Source organism: Antedon mediterranea, chromosome 4, assembly GCF_964355755.1.
Source record: "Antedon mediterranea chromosome 4, ecAntMedi1.1, whole genome shotgun sequence".
NCBI classification, from domain to species: Eukaryota; Metazoa; Echinodermata; class Crinoidea; order Comatulida; family Antedonidae; genus Antedon; species Antedon mediterranea.
In genome coordinates, this window is record NC_092673.1 from 17071096 (window position 1) to 17093232 (window position 22137).

General features: G+C 31.8%; 1 protein-coding gene across 1 annotated transcript; it reads left to right on the forward strand.

Moving 5' to 3' along the window:
* Positions 1-2035: 2035 nt before the first annotated feature.
* On the forward strand, positions 2036-19902 carry LOC140047621 (uncharacterized). Its single transcript, XM_072092658.1, has 14 exons — positions 2036-2120; positions 3550-3729; positions 3958-4206; positions 4729-4923; positions 5104-5298; positions 5536-5838; positions 5932-6003; positions 6903-7122; positions 9947-10165; positions 14780-14824; positions 15210-15272; positions 16041-16580; positions 16739-16796; positions 17461-19902. Exons 1-13 carry the CDS (start codon positions 2037-2039, stop codon positions 16756-16758), a joined length of 2385 nt encoding a protein of 794 aa, XP_071948759.1. The 5' UTR covers position 2036; the 3' UTR covers positions 16759-16796; positions 17461-19902.
* The last annotated feature ends 2235 nt before the right edge of the window (positions 19903-22137 follow it).

Sequence of the window (22137 nt, forward strand, 5' to 3'; positions counted from 1 at the left end):
ACTAACAGTAACAGGCCTCTGGTAAGGCTAGAAAGGCAGCGATACCATTACAAAATTTCGACAGGCAACTGGAACTCATCTAGGCTAATTCTGCTAATTCCTTTTCAAACTTCTTTATTAACTATTCAAATCTGAGACGTCACTCAATTCTATACTGTGGTCCCAAATTTAAATGGCACTCACTACCTTTCTCTCTCGTTAACAAACCATCAATTACTAGTTTCAAACTAAATCTTAAACAAGCACTGATCACTGCATATGACGATTAATTCATAAATAATTTAAATGCTGGTAAATCTTTCTCTACTAATGGTTTTTTTAATGTCTTTTTATGAGCTCGAATGATTTAAGTCCTTGTCTGTCCGGTGTTTCGCTTTTTTTTTTTGGGGGGTTTCTCTTTTCACTTTTGTTTTTTTATATTGGTATATATGGTTTTTCATTTGTTTCAACCATTGTTATTTTGTTTGTTACTGCAGGGAGTCTAGGCTTAAAGTTTACTTGTTTGTAACAAAAAACTTATCTAGGCTTCCTTCTACACATGCTTTTTACTATGTAACATCTTGTATTTTTTTGTATGTGTAGAGAATTGTTTAATAAACGAAACTAAACAAAACTTAATTTTGTACATTTCTTAGTTTTTAATCTTAATCTTTCTCAGTTTACTTTAACATCTAGTTTTTTGTTTAAAAAAAAAAATTAATTTAAAAGATTTAAGAGATACTATAAAGTTCAGTTCAGTGTATTTCAAAAGCAATTTTCAAATCAAAAAGATTTTTTTTTATACACAAAAAAACTACAATCGTCCAATCAAATGTGTTATAAAATAACCAATAACAACAATTATGAATTTTTAATGACTATAATGATGATAGTGATAACAACTATGATAATGAGATCACTACAATGGTGTTTTTTGCATGTGGAGTATTACAAAAAAAATCTGTTTCACCTACAGATACTGACATTGCTGACATTGATACAGATCAGCAGTTCGATATAGATGTAATTCAGGATATTGAGGAAAATAAGGAGGAAACCTTTAAAGACACGTTCAACATCTGGGATCATGGTGGACAACTGATATATCATGGTATACATCGGGTAAGTAATGATATATGTATTTGTCTATTTATTATACATGGTATTCATCAACATAATAATAACGTTATTTTTTATATGCAGACATTGCTCAAATAGTTTCTACACAAAGGCTCTGTAAAGAGTATTCAAATAGTTCACTACAAAAACCTTATAACTCTACAGTATGTTGGCCAGTTTAACTATGAGAAAAATGTAACCTAAGGAAATACAAATATACAGAACATTTTAGTGAAAATATTGCTAGTACTTACTTGTCTTCTCATCTGCCATTTGGAAGGTACATGACCTCCTCCACACTTTTCTATTTAGTGTTTCTTCAATATTTATATTGTTTAATCTATATAGCAGAACTTTCTTTTTCCTTCTTCTTCTTTTACCATCATATCTTTTCTATTAACAATTTTCAATAGTCCTCCTTCCCTCCTTTCAGATCCATACAAACTTTGAAGGTGACATACATGATTTTAGTTTTCCTATTATTTTTTTCCCCTTATGTATTCTATCCATTGTTATTATTATTGTTATTATTATTAATCGTCGTCATCATCAATGTCATCATCAATATCAGTATCAATATCATCATTATCTTCATCATTATCATTATTATCATTATTATTATTAATATTAATATTAATATTATTATTAATATTATTATTAATATTATCCGTTGACAATTCATTATATACAGTATTTACAGTAAATCCTATTAATCCATAATTTCTGTTTTTAATGTGTACTGCTTCTAGTTTTCTTAGGTGAGTTATTGTATATTTCTGCAAAAATGTTGTTTTAAATGAATTTGTACAAGAGAAGAAGTATTTGGTAAAAAAATAAATTGTATTAAAACATTTTATATAAAGTTCTTAGTTATAGATTTGTCTAAATATCAGAAAGTAGTTTATAACCAGTAAAATACTTGCTTTTTGCAGATGTTCATGACATTGGAAGCACTTTATATTGTTGTATTTGATCTTAGTGTGAACCTTGAGGATCGTGCTATTTTCATTGATGCAAATGGAGTAAGTATTTGTAGGCCATGTAAAGTAATGTTTTGGAGGGACCTTAGTAGCAGTTAACCCACTAGGCTAAACTGGAGGAGTTACCCTCTTTAAAGATGGTTGAAATATAAGTATTGTAGTTATGTCCATGGGCTGGGAGCAGTAACCCCCTGCAACCTACATTTTTGGTATTTTTATGTACCTAAATATCCGGTGAACTAAAAAATATATGTTAACATCAAATATCCTCATTCCCGAGATGGGTTTTTAACAGATTTTTAAAAGCGATTTAATTTCAGATTTTTTACCAATTTTGGGGTAAGGGGGTAATACAAATAGCCATAGGTACAGTTTTCCTTGAACATTAATTCTTGGTATCAATGTATAGAGTATTGTCTGTTCTACAATTTGATATAAAATATGTGGTAATTAAATAATTAATGACATTACAAAAGGTCACTTCTTTTTTGAAAATGGAAAAATTCTGGTATCTACAAACATGTCAATATATCTTTTAAATATGCCAATATTATTGTTTTAAAATTGGCTAAAGTGATTCATATATGATAGGTATACACATTCTGATTCATATAACCATTTTTAGGTATGTATGTATATACAGTAGCTATAAATATGTACACAACTTAAACAAAACAATAAGTTTCATTATTTTCCGTACATTTTTGGGGTAGGGGTTAATAACAGTAGTGATAAAGATAATTTTCCTTGATCAAATCTTTACAAATAGATATTAGTATGTAGAGTAAGTCTGTCTATTTTCCTTTTTGATTTTACATTTAGTGTAATTGGATAATTAACGACCTCATATTAGGTCAAAAGGTCACATTTAGAAAAAAATAGGTACTGTATCTACCAACCTGTAAATGTATAATTAAAATACCTAAATTAATCTTCATCTGAATCACTATCTTCACCGTAAGAAAGTTCACTTGCATCAGAATTACGCTCCTCATCATCTTCCTGAAATTTTTTATTATCTAGTTTATCAAGAATATCAACTAGGTTTTGTGGTAAAATTTTGTTTGATGTCCATTCTGATCCATTATCTGTTGCAGTCCACCTCTAAATAATTTGTATTCCAGATAACTGAATGGCATGATGCAGCAAAATAAAGAAGATGTCACTGTCAGGACTCCTAATTCTAGCATATTTAAAGCCCCTCTCTCTTCCATAAAAGCAATATAGTATCACTCTTGAGTCTGTCTCTTCTTGACTGGATTGAAGGTTGATCCGCTCTGTTGTTGATATGGTACTATATACCGTCTGATATTATCTGATGTGCTTTCCATCACAAATAAAAATCACTTCTCTATCTACTAGCTTTGTTGCAAATGAGTTGAATAAGCTTCAAGTTTAATTGTGGCTAAAATAATTAAATTGTATGATAGTTTTTTTATAATATATATAAATAGAATTTTTTTTTTTTCAGGATGAACGTAAACATCATTGGACCAATCTCCAATTCATATTATCTTACATCCTGTCAGTTTATTCTCATAGTCGTGATATAAGAAAAAACAAAGACAAGAGAGTTCACGAACCAACTATCCTTATTGTGGGTACACATAAGGCTGAGCTTGGTGGAACTGAAGAAGAACAAAATGCTGAGGTAATACTGTTTCTATTTTTACGTTTTAGCCACAACCAAGAATACATTGCAGGTCTATATTAGAAACTGAGTACGGGAGTAGTGTATCAATTAATTTGATTACTTAAGTCTATCCTGCAATTAATAAAAGTGGTAGTCCAGAGTTACAAAAAAGTTTTTGAATATTACTTTAATAAATGACATTAATTGACCCATGTTATGATATAAATATATATTTTTTGTTATTAGGCAAAATCAAAATTTGAAAAGCTTAAACATGCACTTGGAGAGAAACTGAAAGTTCATGTGTATAACACCTATTTTGCCATCGAAAACAGTAAAGAAACAACAGATGAGAGCTTTAGCAAACTCAAAAAGGTTATTGATGAGCTTATGGAAACTTTAGAAAGGCCTGTTCCTTTGAAGTGGATGCGTTTTCGATGTGACATACATAAACTAAGGAGAGAAAAACACTTTTCTTTGTGTCATGTTGAAGAGGTAAATTAAATTTAATGTTTTGTTTTCGGTAGTAATAATAGAATCTAAAAAAGCATAAACAAAATAATTTTCCCACTATTAAAAAACAATTAATGTTAGTAAATATAATAATATTGATTAGTAATATGATCCTATCCTAATCATGTTAGTATGGTTTCTTATCTGAGCCAGACCACTAAAAAACCTAGTAATATTTATGGAATATTCATTGCTATGTTGCCATTCTGTGAGAAAGAAATGCTGTATAATCCCCCTTGGCTATGTGAGAGTGGCATTTTCCTTCAGATCCAACATTATGCAGTAAATGACAAAAAATGAACTTTTCTATATGGTAATTGTACATCAAAATATTTCGTGCTGTAAAGCGTCGTTTCACAAAGTATGGCCCGCAGCCCGAAACAGAATGTTTCAGCATGTAAGATCCTTTATTTTAACATAAACTTTGCGGAATACTACTGTAAATGACAGAAATAATGTTATAAATGACGTATACCTACCTATGATTTTATTTTTTTTCTTTAGCTCAAAAAGCTAGCAAGTAAGAATGGTATTGCAGATGAAAAACAACAATCAACCCTTCTTAACTTCCTGTATGATCTTGGTGAAATTGTTTACAGGCCTGACAACAAATTATTAGAAGATAAAGCGGTGTTAGATCCGATGCGGCTTGTTAAAATTGTTACTGCATTTGTAACAGTCATTAAACAAGAAGATCCAGTAAGTAGGCTCATAAAAATATTAATTCAGTGTTCCTTGGGGAAATAATAGGCACATGTGAATTCCTATATTAGTCATGTATCAAATGCAATATCTGCAAGTTACCTTATACAATAGTTTAAATTTGAGTGGTATATTGTATATATATGTAATTTAAATATATTTGTTTGTTTTTTTTAGCCGGCCATGGATATTGATGCCTTTGCTAATCTTGACAAGGGCATACTGGAGGAAGACTTGTTGCGAGAATTATGGAAAGAGCATAAAGTTGACGAAGGAAAGAATTTTAAGTTTCTTGTAGCACTGATGATCCAATTAGGTTTCATTTGTGAGAGAAAGACAACCAGCAGCCAAGATGTGGCAAGTACATCTACAGTATGTTTTGTTAAGTTTCTATTTCTAACATGTTATGTTTTGCATGAAGCTAATGTGAAAAAAACGATTTTTTATATGATACATAATTGGTAAAATTTTACATACAATTTCTAATTATTTGTAGCGTTATGACATATTTTGATTAAACTTTCTGCTGAAAGATGTTTTTAACATGTACATGAAATTAGTTTTCTTAAAAGAAATTTAAATGGCATTTTTACAAATCAACAATTTCAGGAATCTGTTGGAAAGCAATCATTTTTTGTGCCACTACGGCTTGCTTTCAAGACATCAAGTGAAGTGAAAGCAGTGCCTGATGAATTTCCAGCTATCAGTATCTATTACGACTTTAAGGGATATCTGCCAGATGTATTGTTTCCATATATGATTATTGATTTCCTCAACAAATTTCAAAAGAAAGACGTTGACCCAATACTGTCATATAATCATGCTGAACTTTACTTCGACCAAGATCATCATCTGACCTTATCTCTTGTCAAATTTGTGACTACGGAGGATGAAAGAAAGTTCTTGTTAAAGGTACTGTATCATATAATTTGTTGTGAATAAGTCATAATCTAAACATAAACTCAAATTCAAATATCAAAACATCACTTTTCTTCTTTTTTTCAGGTGACTATTAAAAGAACAAATGCTCCTAATGAAGCGAGTAATGAAGAACCTTCTTCTGAAGCATGTAAAGAGGTTTGTTATCATTTCATATATCAGTTTGAAGAAGTATATGATTTTGTATAGATATTTTTGTTGATATCTATCTTGTATTATATAACACCTATATAAATTCCTGTCATTTGATTGGACGAATGTGGGTCACATGGCGTGCAATAGTACGCACTATTCAACGATCGTTAAATAGTACTTTTTGAAACATTTTTGTGTACGAAAAAAAAACGTCTAGATGTTATATAAAACAAATAATGAATGTTTATGAGTGCAATGGTACAAATAATGGCACGAGGTGAATGATGAAAGGTTATATCAACAAATTTCATTGTATTTGACTGGTGTTTTCAATAATAAAAAAACAGCTGACTATATTGCTAAGATGAAAATCTACTTATAGAATTAAACTTGATGTGGAACATACTTTTTCATTTTAATTTGCTTCAGTTAACATTATTAATTAAATATGAATGATTATTCACAATTGCCTTATATAGCATTACATCTTTAAAAAATCAATGATATAATCTTCATATGATATAAATTTTAAACACCTTAAAGTACAGTTGTCAAAACTCAAACGTAATTCATTTTTAAAGCTGCCAGTCAATAGCATGCCTACAAACTCTGAATTGTTATTATTTTAAGACCAAAGTATGGTTATGAACTTGCAATTGAAACTTTAAATTTGGTAAGATTTTATAACATACAGTACATTGTGAACTATGTACAATGTTTGTATAATAGTGATACTTTTTTGTTTTACTTTTCCCTTTATAACTATATTGTATTGTAAATGTTTAGTGAACACTACATTTTAAGAGTGTATGCTGCTGATTCAAAGTTGCTACATTGTGTTATATTCTCAATTACAGTTAACTGCTTGTTCTTGGAAATCAACATTCAATTTGTATCTTTAGGTTTTGTTAACAATCCAGAAGTCAATTGAACCTTCTAAAGATGGTGGTAGAAGAGGGATTCAATATGAGAGATGCATGCTTTGTGATGTATGTAGTGATAATACATCAGAAAGGAAGCACATTCAAAATCTTGATGACTTCCAGTACGAGAAATTGACATGCACCAAAACTGGCAAGTCTGTTACGATGGATGTTAAACGTTACAAGCAGCTATTTGTAGGTAAGAGTAATAACAGACAAGTTTATTTTCATTTATTTGACAAATAAATAACAACAGTGTATAAACAAATAGACTCAATTGATAAACAAGATTATGATAACTTCTAGAGTCAGCAGTCCCATCGTCTTAAAATTAAATATATCTATAATAATAATAGTCAAATGACAATGTGTAAATTATCAAAATGATTGACACAGTACTCATATTCGGAAAATGATCTCATAATCGTGTCGAGCATAGCTCATCACCGAAAGTTACATATTTTTTAGTTGTATGAAAAAATGTCTCTGGCAGGATTCGAACCTGCGACTTCTTGCTTACGGGGCAAATATCATACTATTAGACCACAGACACCCTCACAATCAGTGGAGACTAACTAGTCATTGATCTCATGGCAGTCTTAATAAATATTATAGGATTGGCATAATTATATCTATACTCTCACAATAGAATTGTTAGAGGTTAGGAATTGGACTAGCATGTGAGAGGCATGGGTTTGTATACTAGGCAACATGCTTTAGTCTCATTCTATAATCCTTCAGACGGGATGTAAAGCTGTTGGTCCTGGGTACATAAAATGTAAATGTCTACTATAAAAATATGGTACACTTTATAAAAGGCACAAGGACATTGTTCAGATGGATTCATTCATATTTGTTAAGAACAATGACAATCGATAGAAGTTCTAAAGATTTTCACACCTATAACATTTCTAAAAGCGGGAAATGCACTTTCCTGAATTTTGGAAGGCAAAAACACACATACAAAAGCAAATATAATTTTACAGTATCAATGTATACACATCTGAAAGGATACAGACAATTTGGAAGGCACAAATACACACACACAAAATGTATGTAGACATAAGGATACAGACAATTTGGAAGTCACAAACACACACACACAAAATGTATGTAGACATAAGGATACAGACAATTTGGAAGCCACAAACACACACACACAAAATGTATGTAGACATTAGGATACAGACAATTTGGAAGGCACAAATACACACACACAAAATGTATGTAGACATAAGGATACAGACAATTTGGAAGGCACAAACACACACACAAAATGTATGTAGACATAAGGATACAGACAATTTGGAAGCCACAAACACACACACACAAAATGTATGTAGACATAAGGATACAGACAATTTGGAAGTCACAAACACACACACACAAAATGTATGTAGACATAAGGATACAGACAATTTGGAAGCCACAAACACACACACACAAAATGTATGTAGACATTAGGATACAGACAATTTGGAAGGCACAAATACACACACACAAAATGTATGTAGACATAAGGATACAGACAATTTGGAAGGCACAAATACACACACACAAAATGTATGTAGACATAAGGATACAGACAATTTGGAAGTCACAAACACACACACACAAAATGTATGTAGACATAAGGATACAGACAATTTGGAAGCCACAAACACACACACACAAAATGTATGTAGACATTAGGATACAGACAATTTGGAAGGCACAAATACACACACACAAAATGTATGTAGACATAAGGATACAGACAATTTGGAAGGCACAAACACACACACAAAATGTATGTAGACATAAGGATACAGACAATTTGGAAGCCACAAACACACACACACAAAATGTATGTAGACATAAGGATACAGACAATTTGGAAGTCACAAACACACACACACAAAATGTATGTAGACATAAGGATACAGACATTTTGGAAGTCACAAACACACACACACAAAATGTATGTAGACATTAGGATACAGACAATTTGGAAGCCACAAACACACACACACAAAATGTATGTAGACATAAGGATACAGACAATTTGGAAGTCACAAACACACACACAAAATGTATGTAGACATTAGGATACAGACAATTTGGAAGTCACAAACACACACACAAAATGTATGTAGACATAAGGATACAGACAATTTGGAAGTCACAAACACACACACACAAAATGTATGTAGACATAAGGATACAGACAATTTGGAAGGCACAAATACACACACACAAAATGTATGTAGACATTAGGATACAGACAATTTGGAAGTCACAAACACACACACACAAAATGTATGTAGACATTAGGATACAGACATTTTGGAAGTCACAAACACACACACACAAAATGTATGTAGACATAAGGATACAGACAATTTGGAAGTCACAAACACACACACACAAAATGTATGTAGACATAAGGATACAGACAATTTGGAAGTCACAAACACACACACAAAATGTATGTAGACATAAGGATACAGACAATTTGGAAGGCACAAACACACACACACAAAATGTATGTAGACATAAGGATACAGACATTTTGGAAGTCACAAACACACACACACAAAATGTATGTAGACATAAGGATACAGACAATTTGGAAGCAACAAACACACACACACAAAATGTATGTAGACATAAGGATACAGACAATTTGGAAGGCACAAACACACACACACAAAATGTATGTAGACATAAGGATACAGACAATTTGGAAGGCACAAATACACACACACAAAATGTATGTAGACATAAGGATACAGACAATTTGGAAGGCACAAATACACACACACAAAATGTATGTAGACATAAGGATACAGACATTTTCCAAAGGTAGTTTAGCTTTTCAATTTTTAGTACCGATCTTAACCAATTTAAATTTGTTTTAAGTTTTATTTCTATTGAAAGAGTAAGTTATTATTTTAAGATAAAACAAGAACTACACAATCATGACATTTCACAAACTAACAAAAGCTATGACATTTTAAAAAAACATTTTTGTTTTATTTCAGAGAACCGGTGGAAAGTTATAACAGTGTTTAGTTTTCTAATTGGAGTTTTTGCTGTCTTGATAAATATACTTGATGGACCAGCAAGAATGGCAACTTGCATTGGTGTTCTTGTATTAATTCTTGTTGGATTCTGGTGTCTACATCATCAATTGTCCAAGTCTTGTACTCAGGAAGGTTATAAATCAATGGATGTTAAACGATACAAGAGGCTATTTGGAGGTAAAAATAATGAAACAAGTTTAATTTAATTTGTCATTTTTTACCAAAAAAAACAAATAAGTACAGTAACAACATTACAAAATAAATGAAAATAGAAAACAAACTGTTAAAGTAAACAGTAGTACCAGTAGTAGTACTATCAGAATCATTAGTGATAATCTATACATTGTTACAACATGCTGCTATTAGCTGTGATATCTTCATTCCTCTTACCAGTAGTAGTACTATCAGAATCATTATTGATAATCTATACATTGTTACAGCATGCTGCTATTAGCTGTGATATCTTCATTCCTCTTACCAGTAGTAGTACTATCAGAATCATTATTGATAATCTATACATTGTTACAACATGCTGCTATTAGCTGTGATATCTTCATTCCTCTTACCAGTAGTAGTACTATCAGAATCATTAATGATAATCTATACATTGTTACAGCATGCTGCTATTAGCTGTGATATCTTCATTCCTCTTACCAGTAGTAGTACTATCAGAATCATTATTGATAATCTATACATTGTTACAGCATGCTGCTATTAGCTGTGATATCTTCATTCCTCTTACCAGTAGTAGTACTATCAGAATCATTATTGATAATCTATACATTGTTACAACATGCTGCTATTAGCTGTGATATCTTCATTCCTCTTACCAGTAGTAGTACTATCAGAATCATTATTGTGATAATCTATACATTGTTACAACATGCTGATATTAGCTGTGATATCTTGATTCCTCTTACCAGTAGTAGTACTATCAGAATCATTATTGTGATAATCTATACATTGTTACAACATGCTGCTATTAGCTGTGATATCTTCATTCCTCTTACCAGTAGTAGTACTATCAGAATCATTATTGATAATCTATACATTGTTACAGCATGCTGCTATTAGCTGTGATATCTTCATTCCTCTTACCGGTAGTAGTACTATCAGAATCATTATTGATAATCTATACATTGTTACAACATGCTGCTATTAGCTGTGATATCTTCATTCCTCTTACCAGTAGTAGTACTATCAGAATCATTATTGATAATCTATACATTGTTACAACATGCTGCTATTAGCTGTGATATCTTCATTCCTCTTACCAGTAGTAGTACTATCAGAATCATTATTGTGATAATCTATACATTGTTACAACATGCTGCTATTAGCTGTGATATCTTCATTCCTCTTACCAATAGTAGTACTATCAGAATCATTATTGATAATCTATACATTGTTACAACATGCTGCTATTAGCTGTGATATCTTCATTCCTCTTACCAGTAGTAGTACTATCAGAATCATTATTGATAATCTATACATTGTTACAACATGCTGCTATTAGCTGTGATATCTTCATTCCTCTTACCAGTAGTAGTACTATCAGAATCATTATTGATAATCTATACATTGTTACAACATGCTGCTATTAGCTGTGATATCTTCATTCCTCTTATCAGTAGTAGTACTATCAGAATCATTATTGATAATCTATACATTGTTACAACATGCTGCTATTAACTGTGATATCTTCATTCCTCTTACCAGTAGTAGTACTATCGGAATCATTATTGATAATCTATACATTGTTACAACATGCTGCTATTAGCTGTGATATCTTGATTCCTCTTACCAGTAGTAGTACTATCAGAATCATTATTGATAATCTATACATTGTTACAACATGCTGCTATTAGCTGTGATATCTTGATTCCTCTTACCAGTAGTAGTAGTATCAGAATCATTATTGATAATCTATACATTGTTACAACATGCTGCTATTAGCTGTGATATCTTCATTCCTCTTACCAGTAGTAGTACTATCAGAATCATTATTGATAATCTATACATTGTTACAACATGCTGCTATTAGCTGTGATATCTTGATTCCTCTTACCAGTAGTAGTACTATCAGAATCATTATTGATAATCTATACATTGTTACAACATGCTGCTATTAGCTGTGATATCTTCATTCCTCTTACCGGTAGTAGTACTATCAGAATCATTATTGATAATCTATACATTGTTACAACATGCTGCTATTAGCTGTGATATCTTGATTCCTCTTACCAGTAGTAGTACTATCAGAATCATTATTGATAATCTATACATTGTTACAACATGCTGCTATTAGCTGTGATATCTTCATTCCTCTTACCAGTAGTAGTACTATCAGAATCATTATTGATAATCTATACATTGTTACAACATGCTGCTATTAGCTGTGATATCTTCATTCCTCTTATCAGTAGTAGTACTATCAGAATCATTATTGATAATCTATACATTGTTACAACATGCTGCTATTAACTGTGATATCTTCATTCCTCTTACCAGTAGTAGTACTATCAGAATCATTATTGATAATCTATACATTGTTACAACATGCTGCTATTAGCTGTGATATCTTGATTCCTCTTACCAGTAGTAGTACTATCAGAATCATTATTGATAATCTATACATTGTTACAACATGCTGCTATTAGCTGTGATATCTTGATTCCTCTTACCAGTAGTAGTAGTATCAGAATCATTATTGATAATCTATACATTGTTACAACATGCTGCTATTAGCTGTGATATCTTCATTCCTCTTACCAGTAGTAGTACTATCAGAATCATTATTGATAATCTATACATTGTTACAACATGCTGCTATTAGCTGTGATATCTTGATTCCTCTTACCAGTAGTAGTACTATCAGAATCATTATTGATAATCTATACATTGTTACAACATGCTGCTATTAGCTGTGATATCTTCATTCCTCTTACCGGTAGTAGTACTATCAGAATCATTATTGATAATCTATACATTGTTACAACATGCTGCTATTAGCTGTGATATCTTGATTCCTCTTACCAGTAGTAGTACTATCAGAATCATTATTGATAATCTATACATTGTTACAACATGCTGCTATTAGCTGTGATATCTTCATTCCTCTTATCAGTAGTAGTACTATCAGAATCATTATTGATAATCTATACATTGTTACAACATGCTGCTATTAGCTGTGATATCTTGATTCCTCTTACCAGTAGTAGTAGTATCAGAATCATTATTGATAATCTATACATTGTTACAACATGCTGCTATTAGCTGTGATATCTTCATTCCTCTTACCAGTAGTAGTACTATCAGAATCATTATTGATAATCTATACATTGTTACAACATGCTGCTATTAGCTGTGATATCTTGATTCCTCTTACCAGTAGTAGTACTATCAGAATCATTATTGATAATCTATACATTGTTACAACATGCTGCTATTAGCTGTGATATCTTCATTCCTCTTACCAGTAGTAGTACTATCAGAATCATTATTGATAATCTATACATTGTTACAACATGCTGCTATTAGCTGTGATATCTTCATTCCTCTTACCGGTAGTAGTACTATCAGAATCATTATTGATAATCTATACATTGTTACAACATGCTGCTATTAGCTGTGATATCTTGATTCCTCGTACCAGTAGTAGTACTATCAGAATCATTATTGATAATCTATACATTGTTACAACATGCTGCTATTAGCTGTGATATCTTCATTCCTCTTATCAGTAGTAGTACTATCAGAATCATTATTGATAATCTATACATTGTTACAACATGCTGCTATTGGCTGTGATATCTTCATTCCTCTTACCAGTAGTAGTACTATCAGAATCATTATTGATAATCTATACATTGTTACAACATGCTGCTATATAGCTGTGATATAGTGTAAAGCGGAAAAAAATAATTAGGTTATCATTTAGAATAAAATGATCATCTATTGTTTTTGTATGAAATCTTTGTTATTCTTCTTCTTTCACTACACTATTTTGTGTAACAATTTTCTCAAAAAGTTAAATGTCAATGATGACAAAAATTTCACATTGTCTTTCAAACAATTTAACTTAATCCTAATAAGCTTTTCAGCGTGATCACTCATCCGTGACATTTATACGCCATTTTGTGAAATCACATTATCAATCATATCTCCATAACTTGTCATATGATATCAATAAAATTCACTACACATAGTGAAGTGTAAAAATATTAGCAAATAAAAACGCACACATACCCAGTGTCATGCGCGAGAAATTGCACGTTAACAATTTAAAAAGCTGAAAATTACATTTTTATCAATTTACTGTGCAAAAACATGTTTTTGCGCGCACAATACTTAAGAAATTACTAATTGTTTATACAAATCACATTCTACTCACCCTCCTTAGTACATTCACCACATTTTAGTCCATTCTGATCTAAAATAACGCTATAAAAGCGACAAAATGACAAAATGCGCACATTAATGCAAAAAGTGCATACAATTATTTTTAAGGCATTTTTAAACGTGAATTTAAAAATTAGGTTTTTTTTTCTTTCGTCATACATTGTTACATTAAAAAGACCAGATCTTGTTTATTTGGACTCGATATGCTTTCTCAATTAATTCACTATCTTTTGAAATTGTCATCTTTAAGTTTATTTTGTTAATGTCATCATACCAAAAAATTATAAGATGAGGTGTGTCACGTAGTTTCACGTATGCTACACTGTACACAAAAATAAAGCATATACTCCTAATTATATAATTAAATTCTAGTTTTTATTTTATTTGCAGACAAAAGTGGGCCAAAAGAAAGAAAAGGAAGAGAAACGGATCAAGGTAATTGATTGAAATATGTTGGAAAATAAGTGGAGAGAGAAAATAAAAGCAAATTTAATATTTCGACAAAATGACAAAATGCGCACATTAATTTCAAAAAGTGCATACAATTATTTTTAAGGCATTTTTAAACGTGAATTTAAAAATTAGGTTTTTTTTTCTTTCGTCATACATTATTACATTAAAAAGACCAGATCTTGTTTATTTGGACTCGATATGCTTTCTCAATTAATTCACTATCTTTTGAAATTGTCATCTTTGAGTTTATTTTGTTAATGTCATCATACCAACAAATTATAAGATGAGGTGTGTCACGTAGTTTCACGTATGCTACACTGTACACAAAAATAAAGCATATACTCCTAATTATATAATTAAATTCTAGTTTTTATTTTATTTGCAGACAAAAGTGGGCCAAAAGAAAGAAAAGGAAGAGAAACGGATCAAGGTAATTGATTGAAATATGTTGGAAAATAAGTGGAGAGAGAAAATAAAAGCAAATTTAATATTTACAAATTGGTCTCAAACTGGTTTTTTTTTTCAGAATTAGAGGAAACAATAATGATACATATCTCTTGGTATCTTTATTTAATTTCAATCTTTAAACATAAAATATACAAATAAAAATCCATAGCAGCCAAAAAATTTAAATTGGGGATTTTTTTACAAACACCTTAATATAAATTTCACATACTTTCAAATAAATATTATATAATAATAATAATGATAATAGTTCATTCTTATATAAGCAAGCTCTCAATGTGCCGAACATTATTACCCTAGTCATTTTTTTGTTGATCAAACGCGTATGGAAACATGCTTCCATAATGCAGCTAGTAATCAGCGCAAAGTTGTGTCTTGATCTAACCGGGTACCCATTTATACACCTGGGTGGAGAGAGGCAAACGTAAGTAAAGTATCTTGCCTACGGATACAAGCAATGGGAAGAGAGTTGGATTCGAACCTTGGTCTCACGATCAGTAGTCCAACGTCCAACACACTGCGAGACACGCCTCACATTATATATACGGTATTAAACAATTTAAGAATTACACACACATAAAAGCAAACAAAAGACACAAATAATTTGTGCAATAAATGTGTGTGTGTGTTATTGTTGTTTATATTTAAGAAGAATTTCTATTGTTATTTTATTATGATACCTGACAAATAAAGCTTTTCATATTTCAGTACTTTTCTGTAATTTTATTTGCAGGAAACACAATGGCAGATTCTGAATCTTTGAACAATTTCCGAGACCTAAAAGCTGGTCTCAGTAGGTGCTTTGATGGTGATAGATACCATTGGTTAAGGTTTCTACTATTTGATAAGTTGGATGTCGGTGACATTACAAATCAAGATTTCAATGGAAATAACTTACTCAATGCACTTGAAGACAAAGATTTCATCTCACCAACCAATGTTAACTTGCTGTTAGAGATTGTGAATACATCTGAAATGGCACAAGCCAAAGATCTTGTATCAAAGTATATGAGTGAAAACAAAGTTCAGAATAGACATACTGGTAAAACCAAGTTGTCGTCTTACAGAAAACGACTGTTCAAGGCCCTGAAACAAGTTGACCCAGATGCATTACGTAATGTTACTGCTTACTATAAATTGACAAAATATAACTTCTCCAATGTATGGAATGCAGTTCTCCGTCTGGAGATTGAGCAAGAATTATCTGATGATTTAGACAAAATACAGATGTTTGCAGGTCGTCTTAGCAAAGTAGCAAGTAACATACTACTTGGTATGCATATATTCTTTGTTTTGTATTAAGTTATTTGTAAAGTTATTGAATCTTTCATTTTTAAACAGTTTCAGTAATTGTAATTTGATTCAAATTAATAATATCTGGTTTACTTTATTTATTAAAGTTAATTATTTACATTAAATGATTATTTATAGGCGATAGTGAGAAGAAATGAGGCAGCATCATCAAGTCACCAATGTGAACAAAGTGAAGGTAAATTGTTCATTAAAGTTGGGAGATAAACATAAAAAAGGAAGATCATATATGATGATATATGATATGATAATATGATTAAGATGATAAAAAGTTGGTGATATTGAGGATATTACTCTAAAATTTAGGATTTATAATACACAGAATATAATAATGTAAATTATTATAAAAGAATAAAATGTGAGTGAGTAGTTTTGTTTTACTGTAGTTGTTTCTAAAAACTGATTATAGATAAACAATTATTGAATTATAATTATATTATAATCATATTCAAACAGTGATGATTATTAAACAATAATTATAACAATGCTGAATTATTTACTTGAAATTTGAAATGATTTTGTGGTCTTTCGTGAATTTTTATTTATAAATCTTAAAACAGTAGGGTAATTATGATAAGAATGCTATCTACTGAATTTATTTCCTTAAATTGGAAATGATTTTGTGGCGTTTCATGAATTATACTGTGATCATATTCAAATAATGATTATGATTTCAACAATAATTATGATGCTAATCTACTGAATTTATTACATTGGAAAATATTGTGGTGTTTTATGAATTTATATTTATTATTCAAAATCTTAAAAAACAATTACACTTTCCACAATAATCATGATAACTGGTATACTAAATTGATTGATACTGTTTTTCATCCGTATAGATCTCTCAGAGGATGATGAAGACTTAAGTAACAGACTTAGCCCAATGATGCAATAAACAAGAACATTCTATTCATACAAATGTTAGAGTTAAAGTGTTGAAAACTGGTACCAGTACAACCTCTTTTATCTCCGAATTGAGTAGCGATTTGGTTGCGATGTAATGTTAGTGTGTCATACCTCAATGTACAAAAGCGTAGATACCTTGGTATCCCAGAATTAAAACACACTAGTTATTGTCTGTGGTGTTTTCTTTCTAAAAAAAAATATCTGTCCCCTTATAATAGGATTAAATCAACCATTTGGCACTCTTAAACGTGTCCCTGTCCCTTTAATAGGATTAAATCAACCATTTGGCACTCTCAAATGTGTCCCTGTCCCTTTAATAGGATTAAATCAACCATTTGGCACTTTTAAACGTGTCCCTGTCCCTTTAATAGGATTAAATCAACCATTTGGCACTCCCAAACGTGTCCCTGTCCCTTTAATAGGGGTGTCCCCTGATTAGGAGTTGGCTGTAGTGTTAAAACATATATTTCCCCTCGTTTTATGAGGAAGTTTCCCCTGAATAGGGGTGTCCTAAAGTAGGGGTTTACTCCAGTAGTAAAGAGGAGGGGTGTGTCCCCTTAATATGGATATGTCCCCTGAATAGGGGTGTCCTAAAGAAGGGTTTACTCCAGTAATAAAGAGGATGGATGTGTCCCCTGAATAGGGGTGTGTCCTCTGAATGGGGGTGTCCTAAAGAAGGGGTTTACTCCAGTAGTAAAGAGGAGGGGTGTGTCCCCTTAATATGGGTGTGTCCCCTGAATAGGGGTGTCCTAAAGAAGGGGTTTACTCTAGTAGTAAAGAGGAGGGGTGTGTCCCCTGAATAGGGGTGTCCTAAAGAAGGGGTTTACTCCAGTAGTAAAGAGGAGGGGTGTGTCCCCTTAATATGGGTGTGTCCCCTGAATAGGGGTGTCCTAAAGAAGGGGTTTACTCTAGTAGTAAAGAGGAGGGGTGAGTCCCCTGAATAGGGGTGTGTCCCCTGAATAGGGGTGTCTTAAAGAAGGGGTTTACTCCAGTAGTAAAGAGGATGGGGTGTGTCCCCTGAATAGGGATGTGTCCCCTGAATGGGGGTGTCCTAAAGAAGGGGTTTACTCCAGTAGTAAAGAGGAGGGGTGTGTCCCCTTAATATGGGTGTGTCCCCTGAATAGGGGTGTCCTAAAGAAGGTGTTTACTCCAGTAGTAAAGAGGAGGCGTTCTACTATTGAAAGATTTATTATAAGATTTCAGTGTACTAAACGGTACATGAATGTTAGTAACAAAAAAAAGACAACAAAACAAAATAACAATACTGGAATATTTACAAAAAATAACAGTAGGCCTACAAAGATTTTTTATAAGATTTCAGTGTACTAAACAGTACATGAATGTATGTGGGTATAAAACATTGCTACTGTTCCTGTTGCAGACATTACCTATTGCTATATTTAGAGATAAGACCATTTTAACTGTTTTTATATTTTGTTGTGCATTTATATTAGAGTCTCTAAGGTTGAGATTACAGGCAAAAATCACGACAAATATACATTTTTTGAATAAGAATTGAGTTATGTAAGAGTTATGTATGTGCTACCTCAGACCTCAATGCCATAAAAGAATAATGGATTAATAAATGAATTGTAGATTATAATTAGGATGTCTTGAGGAACAAAATATTTTTTTTTCTTACATTTTGAAATAAACTATGAATATTATTTTTCCATGAAAGAAATTTATCAAACAAGCCTTTATCTACTTCATTGATTACATTCTCTCCAATTAAGAGATCCAATTTTGTTTAAAATGTTTCTTCTGTTTTGAAAAATAATCCAAAGGTCAAAGTTCACTCTTGATTCCCCTTTTTATTAAAAACAAAAATGTTCCCGTGAAGGAATTCAACCGACAACATTATAGTACAGTACAGTAAATGAACTGAGATTAAATATTAAAAATAAAGAGGAAAAAAAACACCTAGGAACTGGAAGTAGTTGGAATGTCTTCCAATTTTTGTTTAACTTCAGAGAACCAGTTAATTATATAGTTAATTTATTTTTTTTATATGCAGAATTACAAAAACAAAACGGGACAAAAATAATATGCAAATGAGACCAGGTAAACGGAAGAACAGAATCAGAGCTCACCACCATACTAGACATAGACACAACTTTGTTGAATCTCACTGTGCTACTAAACAGCACTTCTCTAACCCTGTTCCATATTTGATCCAATTATTAAACAAACAATGCTTAAATCTAAATTAATGTTTGATGAATGATTGTTTATACAGTAGTGTTCAATTTTTTTTTGTACAGTACAAATTATATATTTGTTATGAATGAATTTTATAATGTCTATTTGTTGAATGAATATATTTTGATGTTTTTTCACTTTTAATTCAATTTTAATTAAACTCAATTCAGTATGCTGCTATGTTTTAATGTTATTCATATTTTTTAATAAATACTAAATTATGAATGAAAAACTTGTTTGTTTATTTGTAAGGATAGTGTTTTTTGAAGGGGGAGATTTTAACACCGAGGATATAAAATTATACGTGCTAGCTATTGTTAAAAATGTATTGTATATTATAGGAATAATAATATCCATTTCAACAACCCGCTGGAGGTCGAGTAATAAAGTTCTTCGATAATATTGCAGCGATAAAAATATGTAGACAAATTGTGATTGCGCCCTCTATAACAAATAAAGTTTATCACCAACCACCACACGTTTTTATATGCAGAAGAATAACAAAAACAAGAAGTAAGTTTTGTTTCATTATTATCATACCATATCATATACGGAATTCTTTATACTGTATTGTTTTAATAGCAGGTCTTTATTTGGATCTTATATTCGTATCCTAGGGCTAGGCTATAGGCCCTACCTAGCTAAACTAGGCCAGGTCTAGGGCCTATAGGCCTATATGCCCTAAATAGTAGGCTAGGTAGCCTAGTAGATAGGGCCTAGGCCTCTACTAGGCTACTACTACTAGCTAGGCCGAGCCATCTACGTACTACACTACTAGGCCTAGGGGCGCTAGTTCCGTTTCGCATCTGTCTTTTATCTCGACTCCAAATGTGTTAAGGAACTTTATCCTGAATACCACACTTTAGAATTAGACCTCATAAGTACTTTTACGATGGAGAATCACAGAAAAAGTAACAAATATATCCTTTAAATCGATGAAATTAAAGACATGTTTTTTGCACGTGGTTTGTGAATTTCGCACACTCCATGTTCAATATTGACATTTCTATGGAGCGTCAAAAGAGCAACTATAATAGAGGGCTAAAAAGGCAGTGGAATGCGCATATTTAATGCATCTATTGGTGAAAATTACGTTCAATTTAAATATATTTTATCAATGTTACTACTACTACTACTACTGCGTCGAGCTTGCTCGGATCAAAAGAAGAAGAAGATTATCAATGTTAATACAACTAAACTGTTGATACTGTACATGGTTTTCGACAAATCGACAAATTCATCATCATAAGATGTACTGTAGGTTATATACCTCAATGATCTAAATAATATCCGTTTTAGTCCTGGACATAGACCAATTAGATGCTGATTTAGGGTCGTTTAATGTTCTTTGAAAACAGCACATTATCGGCAGTAACATGTAGCAATTGACAAAAAAATTGTGAATTAAAACGTGTATTTCATAAATAGATGCATTAAAAAAGTAGACGCATTCCACTGAATTTTTAACCCTCTATTTATATAGTTGCTCTTTTGGCGCTCCATAGAGACGAAAAAAATGAACTTCGTGTATGCGAAATTCGCGAACGGTGTGCAAGAAACACGTCTGTAAAATCATCAATTTAAAGGATTTACTTGTTACTTTTTATGTGATTCTTCTTCATACAAGTACTTATGAGGCTCCAATTCTAAGGTGTGGTATTCAAAATAAGTTTGGAGTCGAAATAAAACAGCTAGGGCCAGGCATGGCCCAGACCCAGGCGATCGGGGAGCCCAATAATCTTGTAAGACGATTGGGACAAGAGACGATCGGGCACAAAATAAAAATGTAGGGTCTCACAACTAAATGACAACTCAAACAAATGTTTGTGCTCCCGAAGCCATCTTGCAGAGATGACCAGCTGAGAGTAAAAACGGAGAATATATTACAAGAATGAGTAATCTGCAATTTTTGCATTAGAAATTTGTAACAGAGCATAAATGCCCACCCTCATGAGGGCGGATGTATACAGACTAAAGAAGACTTGATTTGACAGATATTATGTCATAATAGAATTATGATAATACAGTAGAACCTTCATTTTACGTACGGTACGCGTGAGACCAAAAGACGTACATAAAACATGGGATTCGTAAAATCCAGGTTGACCTTAAATTGACCCCAAATACGTAGATTATAGCTAAAAAGGCTGCCATGTTTGCCTACAGTACTTTACTGCACAGCATGCAGGTTTTCACTAGCTAGGCCTAGACTAACCTAGGGCCAGGCCAGGCCAGGCTAAGCAGGCCTAGCAAGATGTGAGGCCTAACTAGAAAAGTGCAGTAATACAGGCTGTGCGATGTTTAAATAAAGTGTTTTAAATAAAATATCAATGTTCTTGTATTTTTCATAATAAAAACAGTCACTGCTGTAGGTGGAATGCACATGTGTAGCTTGTCTCTCACACAGC

Coding starts and splice junctions, on each gene's coding strand:
- LOC140047621 (XM_072092658.1), top strand. CDS start 2,037: ATGACATTGGAAGCACTTTATATTGTTGTATTTGATCTTAGTGTGAAC. Junction 6,004..6,902: donor CTTCTGAAGCATGTAAAGAG/GTTTGTTATCAT, acceptor TTGTATCTTTAG/GTTTTGTTAACAATCCAGAA. Junction 10,166..14,779: donor ATACAAGAGGCTATTTGGAG/GTAAAAATAATG, acceptor TTTTATTTGCAG/ACAAAAGTGGGCCAAAAGAA.